The following is a 27961-nucleotide window of genomic DNA, read 5'->3' as shown; positions in this document are numbered from 1 at the left end:
AGTCATTTTTCCACCATACACTAGGGATGTTACCTGCAGGGCCTGGTAAACTTGATTATGTTTATTTCATGTACCTGGTTCTGAATGCAGAACTGTCAACAAGAAACAGTTATATTAAAACATGTAATTTTGGTCAGTTGCTTGACAGCACTAGTATCTCTGGTTTTTCTGTAGGCATTTTATCTATAAACTCTTAAGCCTTTTCCTTACTGGAGAGGTAGAATTGAGATGCAGAGTACCCAGGTGCTTTGACCAGAGCAGGCAGATCGGTTACTGTAATAACAGCAGTATTGGAAAGTGACTAACTAGTTATTGTTGCAGAAGTTTTTCTAAGTCATATTACTTTTTAGACTTGTCCCTCACCTGCAAGCAGTAAGAAGCTGAAAGAGCTGAATGAATCCTGAGTCTTAAAGATTGTTCCTGATGTCTTAATTACTAGAGCAGAAGCAACCCTTCAGGGTGGTCAGTGTAACTTCAGACATCTCACTGACATTCAAGACAGGAGCGTGTTGTCAGACAGCCTTTAGAAAACTTCACTCTTTGATGATACTGGGAATCTGTTCCCCTACTTTTGATACCTAAAGACAGATGATTAAACATTTCCTTGGAACTAGGAACCATTGCATAGTTTATCATATGTCCGTGGTCTTGTCACTTTTTTTTTATTTATAAAAGATTTTATGTTATGCTACAAGGGTAACAATTCTCCAACTCAAAAATTCCTTAGCTAATTTTTGGATGGAGAGAAGAGTGATAAATATGAAAATCCTCTTGTAGACTCCCCAAACTGCTACTTCCAGTTAGTCTGAATACCTTTTTATATTTTCACAAAAGAAACATTATCCATTTAAAAATTCATCTTCCTCTTCAAAGTGCTTAATGTTTTGTTACACCAAATGATGTTGTTTTGTAAATCATACTTGAAATGTTTGTCTCTGGCCCCAATAAATGGCCTTTAAAACCATTCTCATCTTCATAGTGTTTTCTGCTCATGCATATATCTGTCATTCCTCTCCATGTTCAGAGTGATGGTCTGTCATCCCACCAAATTTCTTGCAGTGGTTTACTGTGCCAAAAAGTTTGGGAACCACTGAATTAGAAAATTTGCATTCTATAACGTGATTAGAAATCCACCATATGTAAGCCTCTCGGGTGCATACTGTATCTGAATATTCTGTATGTGAATAATGTTAATCTAACTTTACTGAAATGCAATTGCCTCTATTGCTTGAGATGGTTCAGCCAGAACAATTGGACTCAACTAGCAAATTGTTCCTAAGAGTATGTCCTTAAAGTAAAAGTTGAGATTTTAAAAGGGAACATGACTTTTGTAAGACTTTGCAGGATCTGGAGAGCTAAAAAAGCAGCTTGGATAAGACTCATGCTTCAGCAGCACTCACTGGAAGAGAGGGAAAGAAAATGTGTGCAAAAGTTCTTTAATTTTGTATGTTTGTGTGCATACAGTTTTATTATTCAAAAGATGAGGGTCTTTGTTAGAAGTTGAGTTTGTAAAAAGAGAACAAAACCAATAGTTTTTAATGGGAATTAAACTGCTTGGATCTAAACTGTGAGGAAAAGTCTTCAGTGTATACATGAAATTACTTTAAAATAACATATATATTTTTTTGAAGTGCCCATTAAAAATGCTAAATGACATTTCTTTTGTAGTCTTTTATCTGCGTGTTTTCTAACACCAAACACAACAACAACCACCAGATTTTAAGTGAGGATTCAGGAGCAGTAGGAGGAATCTTCAAGCTCTTAAAATGTCAACATTTGAATGATCCCAAAGATTAATTCCTGTGCGGTTGGGTTTGGGTGCTGGAAATTACTTCCATGATCAGAGCCTCTCCTTTGCTCATTCTCCCTTGTCCTCAGTGCTTAGCTCCTTGGCCCGGTTCAGCCAAATTTGGCAGTGCATGGACTTCTAGATGGTGCTTGATTTCTCCAAGCTGTGGCAATTGTTTAAGTGACTAGAGGAAAAATTTCAATTGCTCTTCTTGAAAGAGAGCAGCAGTGGAACTTGGAGATGGCCACCCACTGACCTGCCAGTGGCTGGTCATTCCTTGGGCACAGGCTTGGTGGGTAAACAAAGGTCACAAGTCTCACATGAAATCAAGGTATGGGACAGTTGACTAGTAGTAATAACTAATAATAAAATAATTTCTTTGTTTCCACATGCATAAAGCAAGCTGTGAAAGTTTCTTGGGGATAGTAGAGCTGTTCCTTCCAAGTTTTTGCTTGCATACTCTTATTATAGGACTAAAAGGAATCTGTGGCTTTTTTCTTTTTCCTGGAAGTCTTGCTGGAAGGAGGAATCTTGTTGCAAAACAAAGGAATTGGCAACATACAGTGCAAAATCATATTAAAACTGGAAATAAATTTGTAACAGCTTTCAGGTACTTCGATATTAATTTATTAATTCCAGAGGTTTTGAATTTTTTCAGTGAAATGACTGCCATGTAGCAATTACCATGGCTGTAATCCCTGCCCTATTTGACTGTGGCCTGAGAACAGTGGCTGCCATGGATACGCTGCTGTTACGGTTCAATTTTTAAAAAAAAAAAAAAAAAACCACAAACCACAAAAACAAAAAAGCACCAACAAAACATTATTATGTGTAATTTTCAGACTTTCAAGTGGTTGTGTTTTCATGAACTGGCTAGTCATTCAGTAAGAATTATTGCACATTTAAAATATTTTTTTTAAAAAATAGTACACTGTTCTCAAAATTGGAAATTTTGATAGGGAAAGTGGCTAAAATACTAAGGTTGAAAGGATTTCCTAACTTTTTTTTAAAAAAAAAGTACAATTAAACAAGACAAAAAACTCCAGGTAAATGGACAGGAAGAACCTGTGAAAACAGGATGTTTTTTCTTTGAGATGTGTGAAGTAAAATTGTGCACAATGCAATGTAAGAACAGTAAAGCCATTATTTTAATTCAAGTGTTGTATTTGTAATTAAAATGATGATGGGATGCTTGCTAGAGGGAGGTTGCTAGCATTCGCAATGTTAGGAAGTTCAAGTTTTCGTCTCACTTATGAAAGATGATTCCATTGTCATTGCATGCCTGTCATCTTTCTTCTGCTTGGGGCAACTGTGCAAGTGCCTAAGTCTGTTCTGATTATATTATGTATAAAAGATGGTATAAGTATTGCTTATACAGTAAGAATACGGATAAGCAGATGATACAGCAAAGATTAAGAACACACTCTTCAAACACAGAGCTCTGTGTGTGTATATATATATACTTATTAAAAAAAAATAGTCACTGCTTTGTCTCCTGGTACCATACTTGGGATGCCTCCCAAAGGAAGGTACAAAAGGCAAACACATGCTTATAATTAAATAAGAATTAGACTAATTTTATGTAAATCATAGTACAAGCTTTAAAAAATTGAGGCTTATTTTTGAGAAATTACCATTTTAAAGGAAATAATTTTCCTAAGTGTACTAGTTATTTAGAAATAAAAGTAAAGCTAATTCGTTATTAGAAAGTAAAAATAATTGAGACAAGTTGAACTCAAATACAGGATTGTTGTATGTGTTTTGATATGAACAAGTATAGAAAGGTAAACAGGTCGAGTTCTTTTAAGTAGTTTGAATGTGACATGGAGAATAACCACAGCATTTTTAACTTGTACCTGGATTTGTGCGGTGAACAGATGCGATTTACTTTTTTCAAATTGTTCTACCTCTCAGCGTAAGTAAAATGTAGCTAAATTTTGTTGAGAATATTACTTAGCAGAGCTACTCTGCTGACAAAAAATGAAAGAAATAGTTTGAAAAAAATCCTTTCACATGAAACTCACCAAATTGTGAGCTGTGTTATTAAAAGACAAGTCTGTTTTACTATTTAGAGGTGTAGAATATATTTTGTAAGAGTGTGTATGCAGCAAAGAACAAAATACTTTACCTTTTTTCAAAATTAGAAGTGTGTTGATGTTGTATACACACATTTTAATTTTAAGGCTGTGATGAAAGTCACAAAAAAAGTAAACTGTACCTTTTTTTTTTTATGATCATTGTTTGTACTTACTTCCTTCAGGGTGACCTTTATTTTAGTCTAATTGGCTACATTTGATATAAACTTTGTTCTTTATTCCCAAGTAGTATGTCATGAAGCAACGCCTTTTCCAGAATGTTTGCAAATGATTTTGAGAAAGGTAGTTTGATTTTCAGACTCTCATATTTCATGTACTGAAGGAAGGCTTAGGCTGCTTTTGATTGAGACTTTTCCTATTTTATTGAGCAGTGGTGTTCCAGGATCAACCTGAATTGCACAGCATAAGAAGGAAGCAGTGAACATTTGATGGAAGCAGATAATAAAATGCATCAATTGTGTCAGCACCTCGTTGCAGTCACATCTGGCTTACTGTCAGGGTACCATTAGATTCCTGTGGTTTTATGTGCCAAAAATAATATGCTTTGTAGTTAATGGAACTAGGATATTTGCAGTTTGATTAAAAAAAATCATCCTATTTTTTTTCCAATCTCTGTTGGGCTTAAGTTCAATCTGAGCACAGCCTTGTCTCCTTAAAATTTTACGACTGAAAGATCAATTGTTCTTTTGATCTGTTTCTTTCTTTTTCTTCTTACAGTGAATCCAGCAGTCTGAGCAGCAGTGATGCTGGTTTGTTTACCAATGATGAGGGAAGACAAGGTATTGAAACAATCTTTCCCTTCTCCACCCCTCAAACCACATCAGTTGAAATTCTGTAAGCGTTACAACTTATTTCATAGGTTAATTACTATATTTCAGTTGCTATTACTATTTTAATGAGTTGAAGTATAGCTTGCTTTCTTGGTTTTTTGAAATGTTACCGGAGGATGTCCTGAATCCATGACTTAGTCAAACGCTGTCTTGAGAAGCGATCTCTCTAATATAATAAACTTATTTACAACTTGAGCATCTCCAAAAGATCGTCTATACCAAGTTTTAATCCTTTGGTTGCACCAATTTTCAGACAGGACTCTGTGATCGTAGTACTGCTTCTCAAACTGTTTTTGAGGTGGCTTTTTTCTTTCTTCCAAGTTGATACTGCAGGGTTTTATAGTTCTTTTTCATTAAGTAGTTTGTTTGAAAAGTAGTTTCAAACAATTTTTTCAGGAGTCTAAGACTGAGATTAGAAGATGCATGCAGTTTAAAGTCTTTCCCCTCTGAAAATTCTTTAATATAAAATGCATTGAAGATTGAAAATTTTCTTTTACTATGCGTACTGTTCTTACGTGGTTTTATGTAATAAAACTGTTGAGGGTGGAAATGCAAGATTTTTTTTTCAGATTTAGTGTTTATTGCAACACATTCACCTGTATTATACTAGCATCTTCGTGCCCAGCTCATAGACTAGGAACTCGCTGTCTTTGACAGTATACAAAAATGGGGCAAAAAATAGTCTTTCAGGTAATTAAGACTTGCTTTTCTGTTGGCAGTTCTAAGTTAACGGTAATGGACATCGTTTCTGTATGCTGTTTGCCACAGACTACCTGTGCGTGCAAGAAAACAAATCCTGGCCCATTCCACAGATCTAGGTTGAAGGAATATTGTTTGCCTTTTTCTCTTTCTAATGTATAATTCAGTCTCTTCTGTTTGTTTTTTTTAATCTTCTATGTTAATGGTACAGTAGGGAGATAATTTTTCAGACTTTGAACAGCGGTGTTACCATCCTTGCTCAATGGTAACTTGTGTTACATAAACTGTAACCTCCCAGTCTGAGTATCTGTTGTCAGTTGTGCTAACACATATCTTTTTTTGAAGAATTTAGGCTCTCTTGGAAGTTTAGATCAATCTTTTGACTCCAATATTTCAGTACTTTAAGTATTTCAATATGACGCGTCAAAAAGATTTGCTTTTACTTCCCTATATGAATTTCTCTTTGGACTTGCAATTTTTAAAACATTTGTCCTCTGTATTTTTATGTAACGTGACCTACCATATTTAATAATTGCATGCCTTTAAGTACCCTTCCAATGTATTTCTATGAATATTTTTGTCCTTAAATCCTAAACTAATTTAAATCTTTGAATAATATGGTTGAAAATGTCTCAGTTACTTTCTGTTTTTCTTAAATGTTTTGTGGGAGGAGAAAAAGGGAGATATCGGTGAACAACAGTGGTCTTCCATTGGTGTGGCGTTACCTTTTTAGTGTCGGTTCTTTACTGTAGATCTGCAGTTCTTACTTTTGCCTGCTTGATATTTTTTGAACCTTGATTCAGTTTGACTGCAATTTTCAAGCAGAAAGCATTAGACCTGAAACCATATTCTTAAATATAAATAAAAAGAACAACAATAATTAAACTTCAGAAGGATGGTTTCGGGACAAAACATTTTTTAATCGCTGTTTTGGACTAATTTGGTGGGTATGATCAGAAGACCATTAGCTTCACACTGGATCTCAAATGTTCTTAGATTGCATTATAGCTTTGATTTTGTGAAGACTTTTCCGTGAAAGTACTATAAGAGATCCTACTGCAAAACCAAAATTGTTTATTTTCTAATAACATTTATTCCCCCCCTAAAGAAAGCACTAGTAATTTTTATCTTTGTACTGCCTTATGAAGTAAGATGAGGTTATTTTATCTCCAATTTATAGCTGTACTGAGACAAAGAAAAAAAGAAAGAGAATTAAGGAAGGAGAAAATAAATCTCATAAAAACAAAGGAAAAGCCTAGGTGAGGGAAACAAAGCTGGAAGAGGACAGGATGAAAAATGTATTAAGAGAAAAACTGGCTGATTTTCTTGTCCAGTTTTAAAAGCTAGACTCAGATTCCTGTCTTCTCAGTGTCCCTCCTCCAGGATATATATTCAGAACATCAGCATCTTGACCTCATTTGTAGTTCAAATTTTCTGCACTTCTGACTTCAGGTTTCTGCTAAGTCAAGTGGAGAACCAGAGATTAATGCCGCCTGATAAAATACTTAGTTTAAACGATGTGCCTGCCATCATTCAGAAGTTTGGGTAGCAGAGGACAAGAAGATCCTGTTCTCCAGGGCAACATTTGTTCATTTTGTGTCTCTGGGATTAAGAACCATATCTCATTTATTGCAGACAAATACTCTTTGTAAAACCCTAATTAATTCCCAAAGCATATTGATACTATGGAACAGACATTCTAGAAGAGAAAGTGATCTAAATCAGCAATTTCTTCAAGCAGTTGGCCAGTTAAATAGTTGAGTATTTAGTTCTGAACTCTGGAGTGCCTGACCTTGCAACTTCTAATATTTTTCCAAAATCATTTCAGAAAGCAAATGGAATTAAATTCCATCACAGTAACTGTACTCTGCTGTTCATAGACTCTTGGAAGAGTTTTGACTTTCATAATTTGATTCAAGAAAACCAGGTGTAGCTGTAATTGGGGGTAGCAGTGGGTTAATTGCTAGATATATTTTAATTGCCATCAATTGCTATGATAAAAGAAAATTGCTGAGACTTGAAAATCCTATGTTCAACTTCAAATATGTGCTGTGCCATTAACACTTTTTAAAAAAAAAAACCTCTATACCCTTTTCCTTTCCAGCCTGCCTCTGTTCTAGTCTCATGGCTTTTTTGTTTGATCTGTTTTGTTCCCATGAAGTCCTCATATGAGCCTAGCCGTGCTTGTCCTCCTTTTCCAAGTTACCCAAGTGCTTACGTTAGGTTCTGTGAGAGGGCAACAGCGGCTCTCTTGCTGTGCTTTATCCCACTGTCATATTACTTTCCGGCAGAAGTAATTGGTACTCGATGTTTTTGCAATCCCACTGTGGCAAATGTATTTCTTCTGTGAAACATTGCATACCCTGTACAGTTAGCCAGCAAAAGCTCACAGATCATGAAAAATACTCATTGCAAGTACAGTCAGTGAAGAAGATAGCTGCTGAACAAACCTCCAGTGACTTCTTATGGGTTGTATTTTTTTTCCAGAGGTTTGTAAATTGGTAAACTTTGGGGCAAGATTTAATAAAGTTAAAATATTCTTTTGGGACTTTATATGGTTAATATATAAAAACAGAATCCTATGGAAGTGTCAAGCCCTTGAGTATGGTGGTGGGAGAACCTGCCAACAAAGTAATTGAAAGTACTAAACAGTGGCTGAAGCTTATGTATGAGAAATCCTTACGACTTTCCTTTCTTCATACGCCTTCCTTTGTTCCTAATAGTATTTTCATAAATGTCTGTTTTTCAGTTATTAAAAACATTAATGATAAGCAGTGTTATGCCCAGTGTAGAAACTTTTGCAAGAAGAGTTTTGAAACAAAAGGTCTAATCTTACATTGCGACCTATAATACAACTCTATTATAGGCCAAGCTAGTAGGATCACCTGCAGTTTAAAGGGACTTTGGAAGTTGAAAGGCACTTATAAAGTAAGTTAAGCTTTCAACACAGTGTTAACAAAATTGTAATATTACTCAAACACTGGTTGATGTTGTTGCTGTTTGGGGGGAAAAACAAAGTCCAATTGCAAGTATATTCTTTAATGAATTCTGTAGTGTAAGGGATGGCAAATAAAACATATTCTTCATTCTTAGTCCATCTACACCTACTAGTACACATGGGGAAATTCAAAGTTGTCTTAAGGCCTCTTAAATCATGACATGCAGCACTTGAAATGTCCTTTAAGATCGAAGCAAGAAGGAAGGAAAATTATATTAATAAAGTGTTAAACAGTTAAAATTGGAGAAGGTCAGGGAATGTCAGAGTTCCACTGTGGATGTGGTTAAGCTTTTAAAGATAGCTGTTCATTGTTTTATGATTAAACATATATTCATTACTGTGTCCTTTATGAAGATGACCCACTACTGATTCAGTATATGAGAATTCCATCCTTATGTCTTCTCTAGCGAGAAACTAATTTAGACTTCATATAGCATCTCAGCACCTGCAGGTTGTCAGAGTGCCGTTGTGCCTGTATAAAGAAATGGAGCATGCAATGCTAAGTGTAATCACACCAGTCTTGAATTGTTGTGGTTAATTATTTTATAGTCTTTGCAGGTGAAAAAGAAATAACATGAAGTTGTTGTATACAACCTGAATAGTTGAAATCCTAAATATTGCATGTGGATCACAGAGGTGAACATAAAGCTGAGATCACGTGACATCCTAATTTGTTAACAGCACACCTGTACAATTGTCCTGCTCAAGAGCAGAGTTTGTTATTACATTGGACAGGAGGGGTGGGAGGAGGCCTTCATGTGAAGTTTTCAGGCTTGAATCAAAAGAGCTAGCTGCTTCAGTTGCGTGGTGTCCTGCTATCCCTTTTGCCAAGGCAGCGCTGCAGAGCACTGAGAGCGAGATGCAACGTACCTCTGTGGACTAGGTAACTTAAGCGTGTGCTTTCCTGAAACTGCTTGTATGTGTTACAGTGAATCTTCTGATGTCTCCAAATGATCATTACAGCTGTTAATAGAGGGATGGTGGGTTTTTTTACCTAGAAAGAGGTACACTGGTCATGGAAATGAGACTAGCATCCTAGGATGTTTACAGGCTATGTGCTATTGCTCTCTGTGTGGATGATGGAGCAGCACAGTATCAAGTGGTGTTTATAGGACACTGATGCTGAACTCTTTTTGTGGTAGCCTCTCAAAGTAGGTTGTAGTTGTTATAGGCAAGCACGTGTACACATATATGACTTCTTTGGAGGGTAGTCTAGCCATTTTGAAATAAAAGAAAACTAGGAAGAGCGGGGAAAACTCTTTATTTGTGTGCAGTGGAAAGCCTTATCATCCTGCATTGCTTTAGCTAAAATAAGATTCACGTGAAGCTATTCTGAATGTGAAACTGATGGTGATGCAGATGGGGTCTGTGTTTATAGAGAAATCCTAAGAAGCCCACATAAATCACTTTCTAAAATTCTTTAAAGAGGAAGGCAAGTAATTTAACATGAAAGAGTAGTAATTAGATAAATATGTAGACTCAATAATATAGAGTGAAAATTAGGAAAACAGTAATTAGGGGGAGGGGAAAGCTTACAAATAAATAGAGCCAGGAACTGAATGCCTTGAAATTTTAGAATTGAAGTTGACATTTCTGAGCCTTAAATTGATTCTGGGGTTTTTTTGGTAGCGATCAGTACAGTAATAATTGAATGTAAATTGCTTTGAAGTAATTCCTTCAAGCACTGGCATTACCCACAAACAAGTTTGTTGTATTTTAAATGTGTGGCTGGGAGAATGCTTGGGCTTGGTGATCAGTTTCTGGACATCTGGAGGTTGTTTTACCTTTTCTGTAGCTTGGAAGAATGCAGTACTTTGCTGTAATCTTGTGCTGAATCAGCATCCCTAATAGGAAAGGACAGTAGTGAATCTTTTCAAGTATTGTGAAGTCAGAAATGTTGCTTTGAATTTGTAATTCTCCTGAGTTCATATTTGCTGTGGATACTGTGTTGCCTTTTGAGAGCTGCAAATTAAGTAGATTAAAAACAAGTATTTGGTTACCAAACTGTTGAGCGGGGAGGCCTCTGTGTTACATTGCCTATACATATGAAGTCAGGAATTTATTAGATGCAGTGGTCTTCCCTGACCCCATTTGTAAGTGGCATCCCTTCAAGGTGGAGCAACTAGAAGACAAAATGCCTGTGGGTGCTGTCACCTGGATAAGAGTAGTAGTAATAGGCTTATGTTCACCTCAGGGTGGTAATATGATTGAAGTAGTCGGAGGATTCAGAGCTGTTAGAAGTGCACAAACAAGGAAGCTAAAAGACAGGTATACTGGATGCTGGTGTCACACGAGGAAAGCCTACCAGGTTTAGATCATAAGTCTGCTTTTGGCAGTAAGCAACATAAGTGCTTAGGGAAGTGTATAATAACAGAACAGATAAGATACCTTAACGGGTAGTTGCTTAACATAATAATATTCTTACCGCATAAAAAGGAAAATCAATTTTGTATTTTTTCACAGATAACTCTTTTTGTGCATATAAATGAAGATACAAGTTTCCTTCCATAGCCACTGTTTGCCTTATGCTGCAGTCCACCAACCCAGTCTTAAATTCTAGCGCTTTCTTCCAAGACTGCATTATGTACTTCTTACAGGCTTCTGTCCTCAAGCCGATTGTGAAACCCAATCTCAGAGTTCTGTTCTTGCTTTCATAGCTGAATTATCTGTAACAGGACTTCTTTTGAGTTCTTGATAGTATTTCTTATTAGTCAAGGTGTCTAGAGGTCTCATGAGAAAATATTCAGACAAAGTTTGTCTACATAAATGTTTGGAAAATCAAAACAAAGGAGTTCAAACTTAATTCTGAACCACAGATCAGTCTAATGAAAAGGTGTGGTTCTTCCTCCACCACCACCAGTGTCTCTGTTCAGCACTCTTAGACATCTTCCAAAGAACTATACCTGCCTGTAATGAAATGAGGAAAGAATTAACGGTGAACACCTTTGTGGAATGGCAAACCTATAAATGAGGATTAGATTAAATGTGGAGAGTAATCTGAAATGCTTCAGGAATGCAAAGAAAACTAAATCTTATTTGGACCTGTGTATCACTTTCCACCTTTGTTTTCCCTTTCCTCCATCTAAAGTTCCCTGTTTCCTAGCCTCTGTTAATTTTGGTTTTAACAGTGATCATTAAAGATATAAGGATCACATTTCACCTGCAAGTGACCGGTGAGGGGCCTTAATTATTCTATATTTTCTTGAAGTACTTGTCCTGATGAATGTTTACAGCCATTTTCACCTGTGCTTGGTCTTGAAGTATTCTTTTCATTGCAATGATTTATTTGGAGTTATTTTCCCTCAAATTCTGGCTTGCATTTTCATTATTTGTGTTTTCCCATTGTGAGGTTGAGCGGCAATGAAATTTTACACAAATGCGTTTTGTTCTTGAAAATTGTGTCTAATAAAATCTTGCATTGTCTTGGTTAGTTCTGCCTGATTAAAAAATGCCAAACAAATAATTTATATGCAGAAATAGTGAGGCATAGTTTGGATAAGTTGAAGTAGAATTAAAATATACAACACATACTTTGAAATCTAATTTTGGGGTGTAGGAAAGGAAATTTTTGATGTCTTATGAAGATATTTTCTGATCTCTGTAAACTACCATGTTTGTATAAAAGACTGTGTTTCAAAACAAAATAACTATTTTTAGTTGCCAGTGTGTTTAAGATCAGATTTTCAGTCTAGTCTTACTTTTGACTTTAAATCCAAGTATTTAAATACTACATCTATAAATATTGTCAGTAAAAATGACCAGCTTTGTGGTATAATGCAGTATAATTCTCAATCACACGATACTGTCAGTTTTCATTTAAAATCAACTTTTTCAAAACTTATTTCTAAATGAACTTAATCAGATTAACTTCATTTAGTCACATCTGTTCATGATTGTTTTCCCCTTTTACTAGCCATACAAATCATGAAATTAAGCTAATTATATACCATTATCAGCTGCAAAGAACTAGTTTCACAGTTTTATACCTTTTAATTCCCTGCAGGAGATTAAGGCTTGTTTTTTGTTAATATGTAAAGTGCAGTAACTTAAATGGATTTCCCTGCGGTTATTGCCAAAGGTTTAACTAGTTTATTATTGTTTTTCAGTATTGTAAATTGGTTTTAAAACATTACATTTTATGTGGTCTCATTGATAGCAGTGCTTGTCATGCTACTGAGAAACGTTTTCCAAATAGAACTGCTATATATGAGTAATTGTTACGCAGCTATAAAGAAAAAAATAATTGTTCTGTCAGTGTTTATTGATGGTAACATCTGATTTTTCTCTCTTCTGCTCCTCCCTGTTTTTTTGGGGGGGCTTGTGGGGGATACTGGCCTCACACAGGTGATGATGAGCAGAGTGACTGGTTTCATGAAAATGAATCTGGTGGAGCATGTGGAATTACGGGGGTCATTCCATGGTGGGAACAAGAAGACTCCACAGAACTGGAGAGAGAATTGCCTGATCCAGTCTTTGAAAGTATCTTAACTGGTACTTTCCCTCTTATGTCCCGTTCAGGGAGGAGAGGTAAGTAGTAATCAAGCAAATGCAAACTGTAGAATCACTTGGGTACAGTAGAAAGAGATCTCTGGATTATACAGAGTATGTAAAATGTTAACAAGATCTTGGAGTTAGCAGGTTGTTTCCTTGAACTGTGATTTTTAAGGTATCATTAGAGAGAAATAAATCAAAAAGTCAGTTATTAAAGTCAGTGTAAAGCTTGGCTCATTTTGATTAGCCTACCCTTTTTATTTGTTGTCTCAGTGTCTGCATAGAGGATTCTTAAGTATGATTTAAAGTGCATTTTTGTATTTCATTTTGTTCCTGTCCACTGTGGTAATGTTCAGAAATTCTGTGGAAGTTCATTAATTCAAAGGCTGGAAAGGCTAGTGTGACCATCTGCTTTGCTTTATGGCCAGGCCTTATTGTTTGTAGTGAAGAGGGAGGGGTTCCATTAGCACTAGGATTGAGATTGTAACTTAGAAACTATATTTTTTATTCTTCTTTAAAATACTTTAGTCACCTGTGGATCCCAGTGTATCCAGTGGTAAGTTGTACCAATGTTAGATTGCATTTACAGCTAGGAACCCACGCTTGTCTAAGGGCTGAAGTTGTCAGACCTCAGCTGCCAAAGAATTTTGTTGTACCTTCCCTCTGCCACAAGGATCACCTTTCACATTCAAATACAGATCTCTTGTGTGAGCAGTGGTCAAATCACTTTTAAACTACTCTGCACACAGAAAGTACTGAATTTTTTTGTGAGGCTTATTTTCCAGGTGCTTGGAATTGTTTCTGAGGACTAGATCTCTGCATATTCACCAGATTTAACATTTTCTAGTACTAACAAAGTTGTAAGTGACACAAAAATCACTCCTACTGTAGTTCAGTATGCTCTGCTTGTGCAGGTAACTGTGCATAGAACCGGGATGGCAGTATGTGACAGTACAGAAATGTTCATTTTCATGACAACTTAGCCTTTCCCTATTTTGCCCATTCTGTGCACTTTGTTTCTACCAATACAATGTTTGACAATATTAAGATGGTTTTGTTTAACTAAAGTCAGATTAATAGATTGGTATGTAAAGTTTGATTTTATTGGTTACGTGGTATAGGACATATTCTTAAATCAATTTGTACTTCTTTTTTGTAGGTTTCCAGAGTAGATTTAGTCATCTTCATGGAATGCCAGCAAGAAACATAAAAAAGGCTTCAGGAAATCAGAATGCATTGGTAGGTGCCTTTATTATTGTAAGCTTACATACACTATTCTCAAGAGTTTTATGGGGTTTTTTTTGTAAAAAAAGCATATTCCTCTCATGCGTGTTTCCTAATGTTGTAGATAGCTAATGAAATGCTAAGACTACATTGCCACTGCTGCCTGATATTCTGCGTCTGCTTTTTTTGGTAGTTAGGCTCTTCCCACTGCAATTTTATTGTAATGGAATACTTGCGTGTACTTGAATGGTAGAAGCAGTCTGATACTGTTTTAAGTTTTTTCTAAAACTGAAAGCATTCTAGGATGGATTGTGGTACAGTTCTGACTTTTCTCTTTTTTTTTTTTTTCCTCTCCAAAGTCTGCTTTGAAAAATCTGACCTTATGCTCTTTTGTTTGCTTAATTTCTATGTGATTGGGGAAAGGGTATATTAAAAAAATTTAAAACAAGTTAGCAATGCACTTGTCATAGACATCATGCATTCCTTCAGACTGGGTCCGTTTTAAGGCTGTGACTACAAATGAAAGATGTTTGGGGTGTTTTAGTGCCTTCAGCTCTAGGAGCAGTGTTTTATAAGTGAAGGAAAAAATCCAGCTGTCCTTGCATTCTTGTACAGTCTAATAATTGGATTTTCCCATAGCTTTTTTTCTAAGACAAGGTTCTAATGAATTTTTAAGAATTTCTTCATTGGAGGAGGGCATGAGAAGAGAATTTTGACTTTTTAAATTACAATGTTAAAATGTATTCATTGTAGCACAGTGAAAACTTTATCAGAACAGTGTTTGGAAGAGAAGGAGAATGTGGGAGACTCTTTCTCAGTGTGTAATAAACATATTCCAGCATGATAAATACTGCAACCTCGATGTTCTTTATTATTTGAGAACATTGTATGTTTTCAAATTTTAATTTGCCTAAACAAAATAAGGTGCTTCTGAGAAATGTAAGAGCTATTATATAACCAGAGAATAGAATGAGATTGTTAGAATTTAACTCGTTCTGAAAGGGAAAGGTTTTTATAATTAAAGCCCCTGTCCAATAATTTCCATTTGGAGCTGAATAAGATTCCTTAAAACCTTGGCCTGTGATCTCTGCTGCTAGTGGTTGTGAATTAGATGAATGCTATCTAGTTCTTGGTTTCCTATCTACCTATTTTTATTTTTGGTTCAGTGCTTGCTTGAGCATATCTGGGATTTGTAGCCCATTTTCTAGGCTTATTGCAATTTCACTCTGGTATTTTATAGGAGCTATTATAACTGATAGGTTAGCTTCATGGTATTGATGATACATGGCTTAACTACCCTAAAAACTGCCTTTTCTTCTAAATTGTAAAAAGGTGATTAAATTTCAATTGATGAAGATATACTGTGAATGCGTATATACAATAAAAAATCCTAATGTTTATTTTCTGCTACGCTTTCTGGATTGTCCTTAGGAGCCCATTTTGTCTTCCAGTCATGATATCTCATATATAAAGATGGGAACATAGTTCCCTTTGTAACAAAAACGTAAGCTGATCTACTAAAAACTGATAATTCAGTTACCTCCAGTTATTAAATATATCTTAGTGTTGTGAAGCAAGGTTGATGTGTGAGTGTACCTTCTAAGCCACTATGTTTAGGCAGGAATGCATATATAGAATGGATGTGCAGTTGGCTCTTCAGATGCAGTTTTTTGACCACCTTAATGACTATTTATGTTTGTGGGCACATCTGCTGCATCAGTCTTTGCAAACATAGCTATATAAGCCAGAGCTCATGTGCTTCCTTTTGTCAGTGATTGCTTCTTAAAGAAAATCTTTTTTAGATACTTCAATCCAATGACAGGAAAAAAAAAAAAAGTCATTTAATACCTGTGACATCTGATAACACAGAACAAGAAGTAATTACTGCTATTAGATGGTAACAGTGAAGAGGAGCAAGAATGCTTTTAGAAAGATTAATATCCTGAGGAGAGAACACTGCTGACTGAACTCATTGAACAGTTGTGTTGTGAATTAATTCTTTTTTTAACAGCAAGGAGTCTGATGTCTGTATCACTGCTTTTACACAGACTTTAAAGGGAGAAAAAGTAAAAAATGGAGTTTCCTACTGAGATACACTACCTAAAAGGCACGCACTATATCCTGTATCTAGGAGATGTGAGTATATGGTTAGCCCTTTGCATACAGTCAATGTGTGTTTTAACTTTTTTGGAAAGTTTAGTTGAAGGTTCACAATTATAGCAGCTAGCAAAGCCTTGAAGAGATTAGTGGTTTAGGGAAAGCAGAATTAATAGCTATAATACCTTGCTACATCATCATCATCCTCTGTCAAAATGGATTTCAAGCCCAAGTGTTTGGGTGTTTTCTTGTAAGAGAAACATCAGGCTAAGAGTGTGATTATTACTTGCTATATACTGAGGAAACTGCCAGCTTATGTTATTTTCACACCACGGTTTCCAGAAGCAGCGGGAGCTGAGAATCAGAGGAAGAATGCTGCATTTTATGGGCCAGTTAGTGAACTTTAACTTGAAGTAGCCACAGCTGGCACTCAGATTCTGTCCAGATGCTCTGCCTGCATTTCATTGATGAGTTGCTTAATTTGAACAAACTCATGGGTCTTTCTGTCATCAAGTGTACTGCCTTAGAGTCAAAATACTTTTTTAATGATCATATAACACTGGACGAGCAAGAGAAGTAAAAACCTAGCATGCAAATACTATGAAAATCCTCACCTAAAGCAATGTGCAGTTTGAATGTGGTGTCATACAGCAGATAACAGCTGAAAAAACTCAGCAAGAAAATGGAAGAAAAAATATATTGATCACAACGGGGTTATATGCTTTGGATTGTACAGCTTGTGATAGGCATGTTTTTTATGGTATCCCTAATTAAATAGTTTATCAGTCGTGTATTTTGGCATACAGTGATAATGCTGGTTTCTCAAGTCTTCATTGCTTTTAGTGGCAGCATCATTTGTAAAAGAACTTTGTTTGAAAACAAATAGAAAAACTTCTGACTTTTCTAATACACTGTGCTTTTGATCCTGCCTGTGTGAAGTTGCTAGCAGCAACTTTGTAATTATAATCAGATACATGTACTTTCATACCATACCAGTATTTAAAGTACTCTAACAAGGTATATTGCCTGAAATCTTAGCTGTGCTTGGTTGAACTTTGCAGTTATATATGACCCGATCAATTATTCCCAACCCCCACATTCTTTTGTAACACAAAATTTAAACAATTTAGTAGTGTTCTGTGAATGAAATGCTGATTTCTTAGGAGGAATGCTTTTTCCGTCCAGTCTTTTTTCTGTATGTGTTTATAACTTGCACATTATTTATCTATGACTATATCTCTGACCTTTCCAACATTTATATATGAAACTTTGGTATGTAGCAGAATAAAATCAGAAATCTGACATTTTAGATGCATTGGAAATGTGAAGATGCATTTCTATAATGCAGAATACTAGGTGAACTGTTTACCTTCAATATATAAGGCCACTGTACTTATCTCAGATGGATTCCTGGGGAGCTCACAAAAACCCTAATTAAAGAAAATAAAGAGTTAATAATTACAGCAGCTGAAGAACATGACTACTTCTTCATTTCCTTCAAAATATTTTGCCCAGCTTAGTACTCGATGACTGAAAAATTTCACTTTTGTTCACAACTCCTCCATATAAATAAGTGAAGGTTTTAAAAATCAGTGCTGCTGTTAGCTGTTCCTTGTGCGGTTATGGAGTTCCTTCTCTGAGACAGGGAGAGACACTGTAGGGTTTTGTTTGAGGACTCTTGTGCGTCGTCTTTTCCTGCTTTGATTCCCTGGCTGGGCTGGAAGCTGGAAGTGATTTCACTGGGCTAAAGTGTAAAAAACACGACCAGTGAAAAGGATGCTTTCTTTCAGCTCTGCCAATTTTTCCATCACCTCTGTGTCATGGCATTTGATTTCATGATATTAAAGACAGGCTATTTTAAGTCTTGCAGTCCTAGGATAGATTTTTCTTTTTTTTCCTTTTGCACAGTTACACTATTGAGCTTGACTATACCTAGTTGTAATTATTCAAAAAGTACATAAAAAATGAAAGTTACATTTCTGAGACATTATCTGAAGGTGTTTGGGTATTTCTGTCAAATCCTGTGACAGTTTTTCAGAAGTTCAAAGATAAAAGAGCTTTTTGCAAAAAAGTTGTTGTCAGATAACTACTCCTCTATTGATGTGAGGAGAAAAGATGTATTGAGCTTTTTGTTAACTGCTTTCAAAATGTAAAATCAAACCAAATGTTTCTGCTTTCTAAGTGCTTTGTAACTGAAGAAACAGCTAGGTGTTTTCAGGATTTTGCTTGTCAAAATATTTTGGAAATTGAATGAAACAGTACTAGGTAAGAAACCTTGTTACAGATCTAAGGCATGTTCCCTTGGAGTAAGTTGGGTGTTGTTTTTACAGTATCAGTGGATGCTTTGCAACTTTGGGAAAAACACTGTTTCTCAAGGTAAAGTTGATTTGGTGTTGCAGAGGATTCTTTTACATTGGATGTGTGGCATACAGTCAGATAAAACACCAGTCAGTTTCAGTGAGGTGCGTGAAATAATGTGTGTGGGGGGGTTTAATTATTTTTATTCACTTAATGACTTCTATCATTTGGAGTGATAGTGTCTATGTCAGACTCTGTGGAAATATGAGTGGTATTATATGATGCCTGTTAACAAAATGAAAGTCTTGTTGGATTCCAGACTTTCCACTTGTTCAGGATCAGGAATATTAGGCCTCTGGGTCTGAGGACGACATTTGGAAAGCTTATGCTGCTAAAGCTGCAAATGAATTTTCTTTTTAGTGGGTAGGAAGTTAGGGGCTTTTGGGTTTTGTAGGGGGGGGGGGGTTATTAAGATTTTCTGTCACCAAAAATATTTTCACCTATTTAAAGCATTTCTTGCTGTGTTTTTCCTCTTATTTTTTCAAAATTTTTTCTTGTTTGTAATTGTCTTAACTTTGTATCTGCTTATGCAAAATGTAGTGAGTAAGTTATGCTCTTTTATCCTCACTTTAGTTAACTCAGTACTTTAGTTTTACACCATAGAGGGAAAAACTTTCTGGAGGAGTGGGTGGTTTCCTGCAGTCATGTGCTTCCTGCAGATACAGATTTCAGGCAGGAAAATTCAGTTTGTTAGCAGAGGATGTGCTGCTGGGATGGCAGTTTAGGCCCCACCTTCAATTCTTCCAGTGTTCAGTCACTATTGGCAAAAATGCTACAATTTTCCCAAGGAATGAATCAAATGGCACTCTTCTGGACTTCAGAACTTAGACATGGTGAAATAAGTTTAATTTATGAGAAAAGGGGAAAAACGAAAAGCTTCTGTCAATTCCAAAACCCATTATAAACAGTGTAGGTTTCAAAAATGGAGCATAAATATTGGGGATGATGTTATCTGTGATGTTCTTAACTTCATGTATCTAATATTTTTTGGGAGAACTGCTTACTGTTCTTATACCTGCTATGTATTTTGCATAGTAAGAAGTTCTTTTTTTTCTTCTTTTTTTTTTCCCACAAATTAATTTTGAAGTGCATTTTTGCTAAAGCTTTCAATGATGCAGGCTTAATATAATTTGTTCCACCTCTTGTGGTAAGCACCTGATGGAAGATTAGAAGCTTCTTAGTGACTTCTGTTAATAGCTTAGCATACTTACTAATCAAAAGCATCATAATTATACCTGTACCCTTTTTTAGAGTAGGTCAGTATTTCTCAAAGTGGCTCCCATTACTGGTAGTACCAGTGGTGGTACCCATACTTAAGGCACACTTAAATATTGTGATTGTTCAAGGCCGAACACTAGAATTAATCAGTTTTGTCAGTGTAGTTGTCATTGGTACAAAGTATTCTGAACTCTACCTATCGTTTATGAGATCTGAATGGTTTAGTAAAGTCTGCCTTACAACCTATGTTTGTTTTAACCAACAGTGGTTTTTGTGTCACTTGTAGTTGTCTAATGAAAATCTGTGATCATCTTTGTGTCAACAAACCAGTAAACAGGCACAAATACTACACAGCTTTTCTGTCTCATTTGGAGCTGCAGTTCACTAGCCAAAAAGGAATTACAAGTGACTCAAATACCCAGTGTTTAGATTTCAGAAAATCTAAGGTCGGTCAGTTTTGTTACTAGTTCTGTCACCTAAGTGTAAAACTTCCCTGCTTTAACTAAAATAGCTAGAGAGATGCTCAGCTAATTTTTGATAGCTTTAAAGGCACTAACTGGTGAAGGTAAGCATGTGTTTGGTTTATTTGTTTCTTCTATATCACCTACCTTGTACATTAGTATGTAGTCTCGAATTGGGTGTGTCCTAGTTTCACTCTTATGAAACGTATGCCGATCAAGAAAAAAGGTAATAGTTGAAATGCAGCAAGGAATTAATAGCTGGTAGAGGTCACAACTGTAGCTTATTGACAAAACAAAGATAGCTGTTTCACTAGTTATACCTACAAGATACTCTGTGGAACAGAGCTCACAGTGTTTTTTTCTTGGTATGTTTCACCTGCTGTGAGGATCAAAGCACACCTTTAAAATGTCAAAGATTGACTTGTGTCTAGCTAAAGTGAATGTGATGATGCAGTCTCTTTTCTTGGACTCTTATTTCAAATATAGTGTCAAAACCAGCATTCCACTTCAGCAAAATAGTTGCCCTCCAGCGTTAGTTTTGGAAATGCCAAATGCACTGCTTATTTTTTAAATGAATTTGTGGTTTATTCATGGTGACAAGTGCTATGAACTGTTAGTCTGAGCAGTATTCCTTGTAGTTCACCTTAACCCAACCGCTCAAATGGTAGTCATCTACCATTTCACTTAAGTTTGCTTTTAAACCAGGGCAAATAGCATAATACTACCCCTTTTATTCTTCACTTAGTGACTGTCTTGAAAACACATTTAATACAGTTTTGCAGCACTCCTCGCAGGTAATAATGATTTTTAAAACCTCTGACTTGAAAATATGAGGCAGCATAATTATTCTTTGTGTTTTCTGCGCTTATCACAAAGAAATCCCCCTTTCTGGTGTCTGACTGTGTGAAATGCTTCTTCTGCAGACATTTGGAATTTGCTTGTTTTGACTTCCTAAGTCCATACTAGTTCTTTTGATCTTTTATATTTCAGTGCAGTTTCTAATGAGAATATTTTATCTTAAAATGTAATTGGGTTTAGTATCTTTTCTGCAAAAATTTCACTCAGTCGTGTCTCTTCTACAAACTTCTTGACGCCTCAGTGGCAGTGTTTTGGAGGATTAATGGTATAACAGCATCTTGTATCCGGAGACAAGTTAGGAGTTTTATTTCCTTGTACTGAGCTTGATGGGGGAGTTGATCATTTAATGCTGAGAATAGGCAGAAAGTCGTATGTGTAATAGGCAAGGAACACATGCACAGATACCATGGCTTAGCTGATGAGCAGCATCTCGTGTTGTAGTAGCATCATAAGCATCAAGTAAATCATGACAGTGATTTCAGCTAGCACACTGTTTAGCATTTTTATAACGGAAGGCAAGTACAAGATCAGATGCAGCTCCTGAACTGTTAGAAGTTTCTTGCTAGTTCAAACCATAGTAACTTATTCACAGGAGTAGGTTTTCCACTCCATAGGAAACTTTGTCCTTTTGCCTAGAATAGGTGGTGTGGAAGAATGAGAGCTACCAATAGATGGAACTTGAAAATAATCCGTCTGGTTTTTCAGTCACATTTCATACGGTGGCCATCTGTAGGGAAAACAGTGGCCCTTTAGATACCTGATGGAAGTACTAAGCCTATCTCTTAGACATCTAGATTAACTCTATTAATACTAACCACCTAGATTTGTTCAGAGATACACGCTTTATACTCAGATGCACTCGTTTGTTTGCTAGCTCTGTTCTAGCTTTATAGAATACATACTAAAAATATTCTTGTCTGAGAAGTGATCAATATCATTTGGCAGTTTATCTTTCAAATCATTACTATGAGGCACAGATGGGAAATTAAAATGTTTTAATCTTGTTTGATTTATAACAAAAGCAAAAATATAAACCACAACGTAAAATGGTGGTGGTGGGGTTCTGTATACATTCTGAGTTCATATGGTTTGTACCCCGAGTAAGAAGCAACTGTAAAAATAGTGAATTCAACTGGATCTTTAGTGCCCTCTCCAGCAATTTGTCATGGAGATGTGTATATAAAATAACTTCAAAATACAGCACCGAAAATAAAGTAGCAAACACACATGATGCATTGGGTTGAAATGGAATCGCACAAGAAAATTGTTCTGCTGCTTTTGTAATGTGAGATATAATACAGGAATGAAGTGGTACTTCTCTGCCATTCTGTTTGATTACTGTGACTTTAGTTAGTCAGATGTAAAGACAATGTTCTATAACCTGTTAAAAAGAACCATAAAGAAGTGGAGCGAACCACGGTTGTTGTAGCCTAACTTACCAGTGACTTAGCTGGGAAATGGCACATTTGCTACCATTTTGATTCTTGAAATAAGAAAATCGAATGTGCATACTGAGAGTGTGGTTTTGAGGAGGGAAGAAAGTACTCAAAACTTCTCAGGGGTCTGCCAGTTCTGGTCGTTATAGTGTGGTGTTTACAGCAAGTGAACATGTAACTGAATGCAGGTAAGACCTTTCTTTCCAGAACTGTAGGCTTTGTTTAATGTGTTTCTGACATCTTCAAATTGAAGGAGTTGCACAAGTGAATACTTTCTTAAACATGTTCATCCAGTATCAGAGACTGAAATGCTAACTTTAATGGTAACAAGCAATTCTAGAATGGAAAGGTCATTTCTTGAAGGCAATCAATAAATTAATAATGCTGTGAGTTGTGATGCGAGTCACAGGAAAACTTGAAGCAGCCCTGTTTGGTGATCTCTTGATGCGGTGGAAAACCTTACATGTAATGTTGGTATGATCTTTCCAAAACATTGTGATCTTTCTGGTTTGTGTGCACCTAAATCATTTGTCCAATTCCTGAATGACATGACATATATATCAGAAAAAGAGGACAACAAAAAAAAGTTTAGCCATCAGCACACTTCCAACTAGAGTTGTTCAACAGGCTGTTGGCCCTTGCCTTTTAATTACTGTCCCTTCAGTTAGGACACAGCAGCTGCTTTTTTTGTCTCTTTGCCATGTGAAGTGTAAACTGTTGTAACTGATCAAGTGAACTTTTGCAGTCCAACAGTTCTGATAACTGTTCAAAATCTGTTCCACACAGCCCCTTGCAATTTGATTCAGCAAACTCTTGCTTCTGATGATCTTTTTGCTGTGGTTTGTTTTTCCTTGTCTCGCTATTCACTTCAGCCCCTTGTTTGACGGGTGGTTTTAAAACCTGCATTCACAAGAATGAGAATAACTTTCTTACTCTTTTGTTTCTCAACCTTGACTTCACACTCCTGCAGATTATGGTTTTAAAGGTCGAGGAAGAAGCTTACCCTCAGTTCAGAGAACTGAAAACTGTTTATTTAGGCAGTCGTTTTCTTACTGCGGGCTGATGGGCAAACTCTGTTGCAGCTGTCCTGCTATAGATGTTTGGGGTTTTTTTAAATGCCTGTGAAATTCACTTTAAAAAGCATTAGATAAAATATACGCCTTTTCCCCTTCTCCCTGGCCCCTTCCTGTTGGAATGCTTAGTTCTAAAAGACTTAATGTTACAAAGACCTAAACAGATACTAGGTTTACAGTAGCTTGCGAGTTTTTTTCTCTGTAGAATATAGTCAAAGTAGAGGAAAAGAAATCTTTTTCCTGTTTTATGTCATGCTGTTCTGCTTTCAAGAAGAAAGCATGCATATGGCAATTGAGAATTAGTTGCCATGCTGCTTTCTCTCTTTTGTTGATGTGTTTTCAAAATCTGGAATCTAATCATTGGCGCAGGTCTAAGGCAATTTAAGACAATTTGCAGTACCTGGAATAACTTTAAGAACATTGTCTGTTAGAAGTTACCATAAAGCAGCTTTCCCGTGCAGTACAATATAGCACTTAAGGGAAAGATGGGAAATGACTGCATGAAAGTGAGGGAGGTTTTTGCATAAATAAAAATTAGCGTTTCAGTGTTAAGTTGGACATAAATATTGTAAAACATATAAACATACTGTTTTCCCTTGTTCAGGAAATTTATCTTTTGTCAGATTATTGGGAATAAAGTATGTAATAGTCACATCATATATAATATTTAAAAACTCTGAAGGATTTATTAAAGTTTTCTTTGTACAGAAACTGATATCTTTATACAATGAATACCCCTATGTCAGTGATGTATATGCATATTTTCTTTAGGGTTTAATGTGATTTTTTTTGTTTCAGTAAAACAACTTTATTTGCATAGGATGCTTTACTGAATCTTACATTAAATATTACTAGAATGTGGAAAATGTTTTAAAAATATTTGGGGGTTGATGGATTAGTACTCTTCAAAGGGAAACAAAACACTAAATATTTCTAATCCTGCATTATTTACCGCATGGGTGGTTAAATGCTACTTTAAGCCCCATAAAATTAAAAGGGAGAAATCTGCCAACTGTAGCAGGAATTGGATTTAGGAAGAGTGGTACAGAGCCAAAATATTGCTACAGAATTAAATGTCAAAAATCTTCTTTAATAGTAGATATATAGTTCACAGTGCTTGGTTATGATTAATACATTTAATCTAAATCACTGAAAGTTGCTCTCTCCTTTTCCATAAAATACAATAGGACACAAATCAGTTTTACTGTAGGTGGATAACAATTGGAAAATAATGCATCTTCCCGCCCAATAAATTGTCAGTTATACCTTTTAACTAAAATCGATTCATCTTTCCAAAATTTATTACAATTTCTAATAATAAATCTTTTCAAATGTTTATTCATTTGCTTTTTGATACATTTGTGCCACTTTTGCTATGGTCTAATGTTTTTTCTTTTGATTCATTGTAAATTAGAAAATCTATTTTGAGTCAATTTTCTAGTTAAGAAGTTAAAATCTATAACCTAGCCATTTTTTCATAGTCTCCTTTGCACATTTTAATACCCTTGAACTTAGATACAATCCAGTAAATTCTGATCAGAAGGTGATTAAAAGACTTTTCACTGCAACTTCTTGACTGAGGGCCAGATTCATAAAACAAGTACTTATGAGCTTGTTAGCTGGTTTTCTCCTGCACGTCTCCCTGATTCAAAGAGGAAGATCGAAACAATTACAGCAAATGAACAGATACATAGGTTTTGGCCAAAGATTTTTGGTATGGATGATCGGAATTGCCCTTTTGGATTAGAATCCAGCTGTGACCATGCAGGGTATGCTAAGAGACCTCTTTTTGTTGTCCCTTTATGGCAGGGAGACAGTAATAGTACTGGAGCATGCTAAAGCATACTGTGTTTCCCGTTCTTTGTCGTGGCTGTGACTATCCAGGGCTAACCCCTTCAAATGTGTTCATCTGCCCCTTCGCATTCTTAGGAGTAACACTTTCTTAAGAAGGAAATATTTTAAAAGGAATTTTTCATCACTTCCTCTAATGATTGATCTCCTAATCTGCGTGGTGAAATTGTGTTCACTGTTCAGCAGTTTCCTGCTCTGTATATAATAAAATATGTCAGAGAGGGATAGTCTTAATTTTTTACAAAATCTCTGAATAAGCTTATTTCCTGTTCTGATCCAGTTCAACAGTGTGATCTGTTAGTCAGTTTTCTGACAAGAATTACGTATTAATCTATTATGTAGCCATATCAGATTTCTTAGCCACAGATCTGTTTTCTTAATAACATAAATGTCAGTGTTGGCAGAATAGAGGGAGAGGGCTAGAAAATGTTTTGAACATAACTATGAAGAAAATTACATTCATAATTTGAACTTGATCTACAGTATCACTTATTAGCCAATTTGTGTAGCTGAAGGCATCTTGGGTTTTAAAGTGATTGATTTCGGAGTTAAAAAAATCATTTGTGTGGATGGATTGGAATTCATTAATTTTACTAATTACACAGTGAAGAAAACAGATGTTTTCTTAGGCAAAGATCAGGCTTTAATTACGGGTCTTACCTGCTCATCTAAAAATAGTGTCAATATGTTCACGTCTCCCTCTCTCTCCGAAGTTAATTTCTTATTTTTATATGGAAGTCTATTATATATTCGTTAAGCCTTACTCTAATTGTGTACAAATAGCAGTCTGGTAATCAGAGTACTTATTAAGGGGTGCATATATCACAATGTGTGTATTTAGAAAATTCTTTTAAGTTGGGTAAAGATTGCCTCTTCAAAATGTCAAAATCAGTACTACCCAGTATGACTCTTATTTCCAGTTATAATAGCGTGTGTTACAAAAATAGTCAAAAACGCTTGCAACAAAGCTGAGTTTCGAGCAATTACACAGATCTGTCTAGAATGTTCTTTGGACTCTTAACCCTGAGGTATGTACTCTATAGGACAATAGCCTGCGTGAGGAAGGTAAGCTACCCACAGAATTAGAGGAAGAACCTAACAGTTATAGTGTATGTTCATTTTGTCCTTTAGCAAATTGTTGTAAATACTTTGTCTGTTCTAATTGCTTTGAATATGTATGTGTCACTGCCATGGGGCGGTGGAGGTCACCTAACTAGTACTAATAATTGGCAAGATCTAGAAAGACGTTACCTTTGAAAGGAGCATTTGCAACCAACAGCCTGAGGATGCATGATCTGTAGGAAGAGTAACTCTGCTTTTTTGCCACGTTCTTCGTGTTTGGAAGCAGTGTATGAGAGGGAAGAAGCTAGCAAAGCGTCAGTAAGTGTAGTTTATTTAAGGAATGTTTAATGGAGTAAACTGACACAAGGTTGTAAATAAACGCCGAAAAGGAACAACTGCCATATCAGAAAAACTTGATCATTTTCACTTTATGTTAAATCTAACTTCAAAACATAATTTTCTCAGTACTTCATTGTACTATCCTTTCTTAGACGTTACTATTTGCCAAGATTTTTTTTGTTTCAGAACGTGCATATGTTGTATGGAAAAGAATTCTCTTATCTTTTCAGTGCAGATGTGTTTTCTTCAACATCAGAAGACTGTCCTATAGTGAGCACAATTTAAAAAAAAAAAAAAAAAAAAGTTGAGACATGTACAGTACAGCAACACAAAGTGGCAAAACATAAGCAGAGTCAATATAACCCATTAGCAGCAAACTCCAGTGGCACTCCAGATGTTCCATTATATTTTTCTTTCTTTCAGATGTTATGGGGTGGGAAAGGTGTTTTCTAAAAAAACAGTCTGCTTGGCTGCTTGGGTGTTTTTTCAAGGTTTTGGTCAGGGGGATTATTTTGGTTTTTTTTCTGTGGAGGGAAGTTTGTACATTACTTGCTTATTTCAGGGGAATTACTACTGCAAGTGTTATGGTCAGAGTTGTTGAGCAGTCTTAGTATGCAGCAGACTCAAAATCTCATGAACACGGAAAGCTTCAGTATAACTGCCTGCTTTTAGTTGTGGTGACGTGCTGAGAGGTTGTGAGACCTTAGAGTAGATTGTTAACCATTCAGCGTTCTTTTAATGATAGGTTAATAGATCTGAAACTACTATATTGTGTTAGATTGCATCCATTGTATCTGTAGTCTGCCAGGTTACCATGTAGTGGTGGCGAGAGTAGAAGATACGTAGAGTTCAAAGAGAGGTTTCACTAAAATTCTAGAAAAACTATCCAAGATTATTGCAGACTAGTGATGTACTCTTTGTTACTCTTTGAGAGAAAATGGTGACCTTTCAGTTAATGCTGGGGTTTTTATGTCCAAAAGTTCTGTATTTTTGGGATGTTTTTCTTCTACAGTTCTTCCATTAAATTAGTAAGGCAAAGAAACTTAATCTCAAAAGAAATGAAATGGGAACATTGCACTGT

The 27961-nt window shown here is 35.8% G+C and overlaps 1 protein-coding gene across 2 annotated transcripts in view; it reads left to right on the top strand.

Annotated features, from left to right (window-relative positions):
- Nucleotides 1–27961, top strand: part of GPATCH2 (G-patch domain containing 2) — a 126311-nt gene that overhangs the window by 10081 nt on the left and 88269 nt on the right. The window contains exons 3-6 of one of the 2 annotated variants that reach the window (XM_037405498.1): nucleotides 4603–4664; nucleotides 12757–12939; nucleotides 14063–14142; nucleotides 16176–16264. In XM_037405498.1, the coding sequence (XP_037261395.1) occupies nucleotides 4603–4664; nucleotides 12757–12939; nucleotides 14063–14142; nucleotides 16176–16217 (367 nt within the window). In that variant the 3' untranslated portion in view covers nucleotides 16218–16264. Of the gene's footprint in view, nucleotides 1–4602; nucleotides 4665–12756; nucleotides 12940–14062; nucleotides 14143–16175; nucleotides 16265–27961 lie in introns of those variants that run through there. The other variant, XM_037405497.1, reaches the window with a different exon arrangement.

The sequence above is a fragment of the Falco rusticolus genome, chromosome 12 (assembly GCF_015220075.1).
Source record: "Falco rusticolus isolate bFalRus1 chromosome 12, bFalRus1.pri, whole genome shotgun sequence".
NCBI classification, from domain to species: domain Eukaryota; kingdom Metazoa; phylum Chordata; class Aves; order Falconiformes; family Falconidae; genus Falco; species Falco rusticolus.
This window is presented reverse-complemented; position numbering and strand designations above follow the sequence as displayed.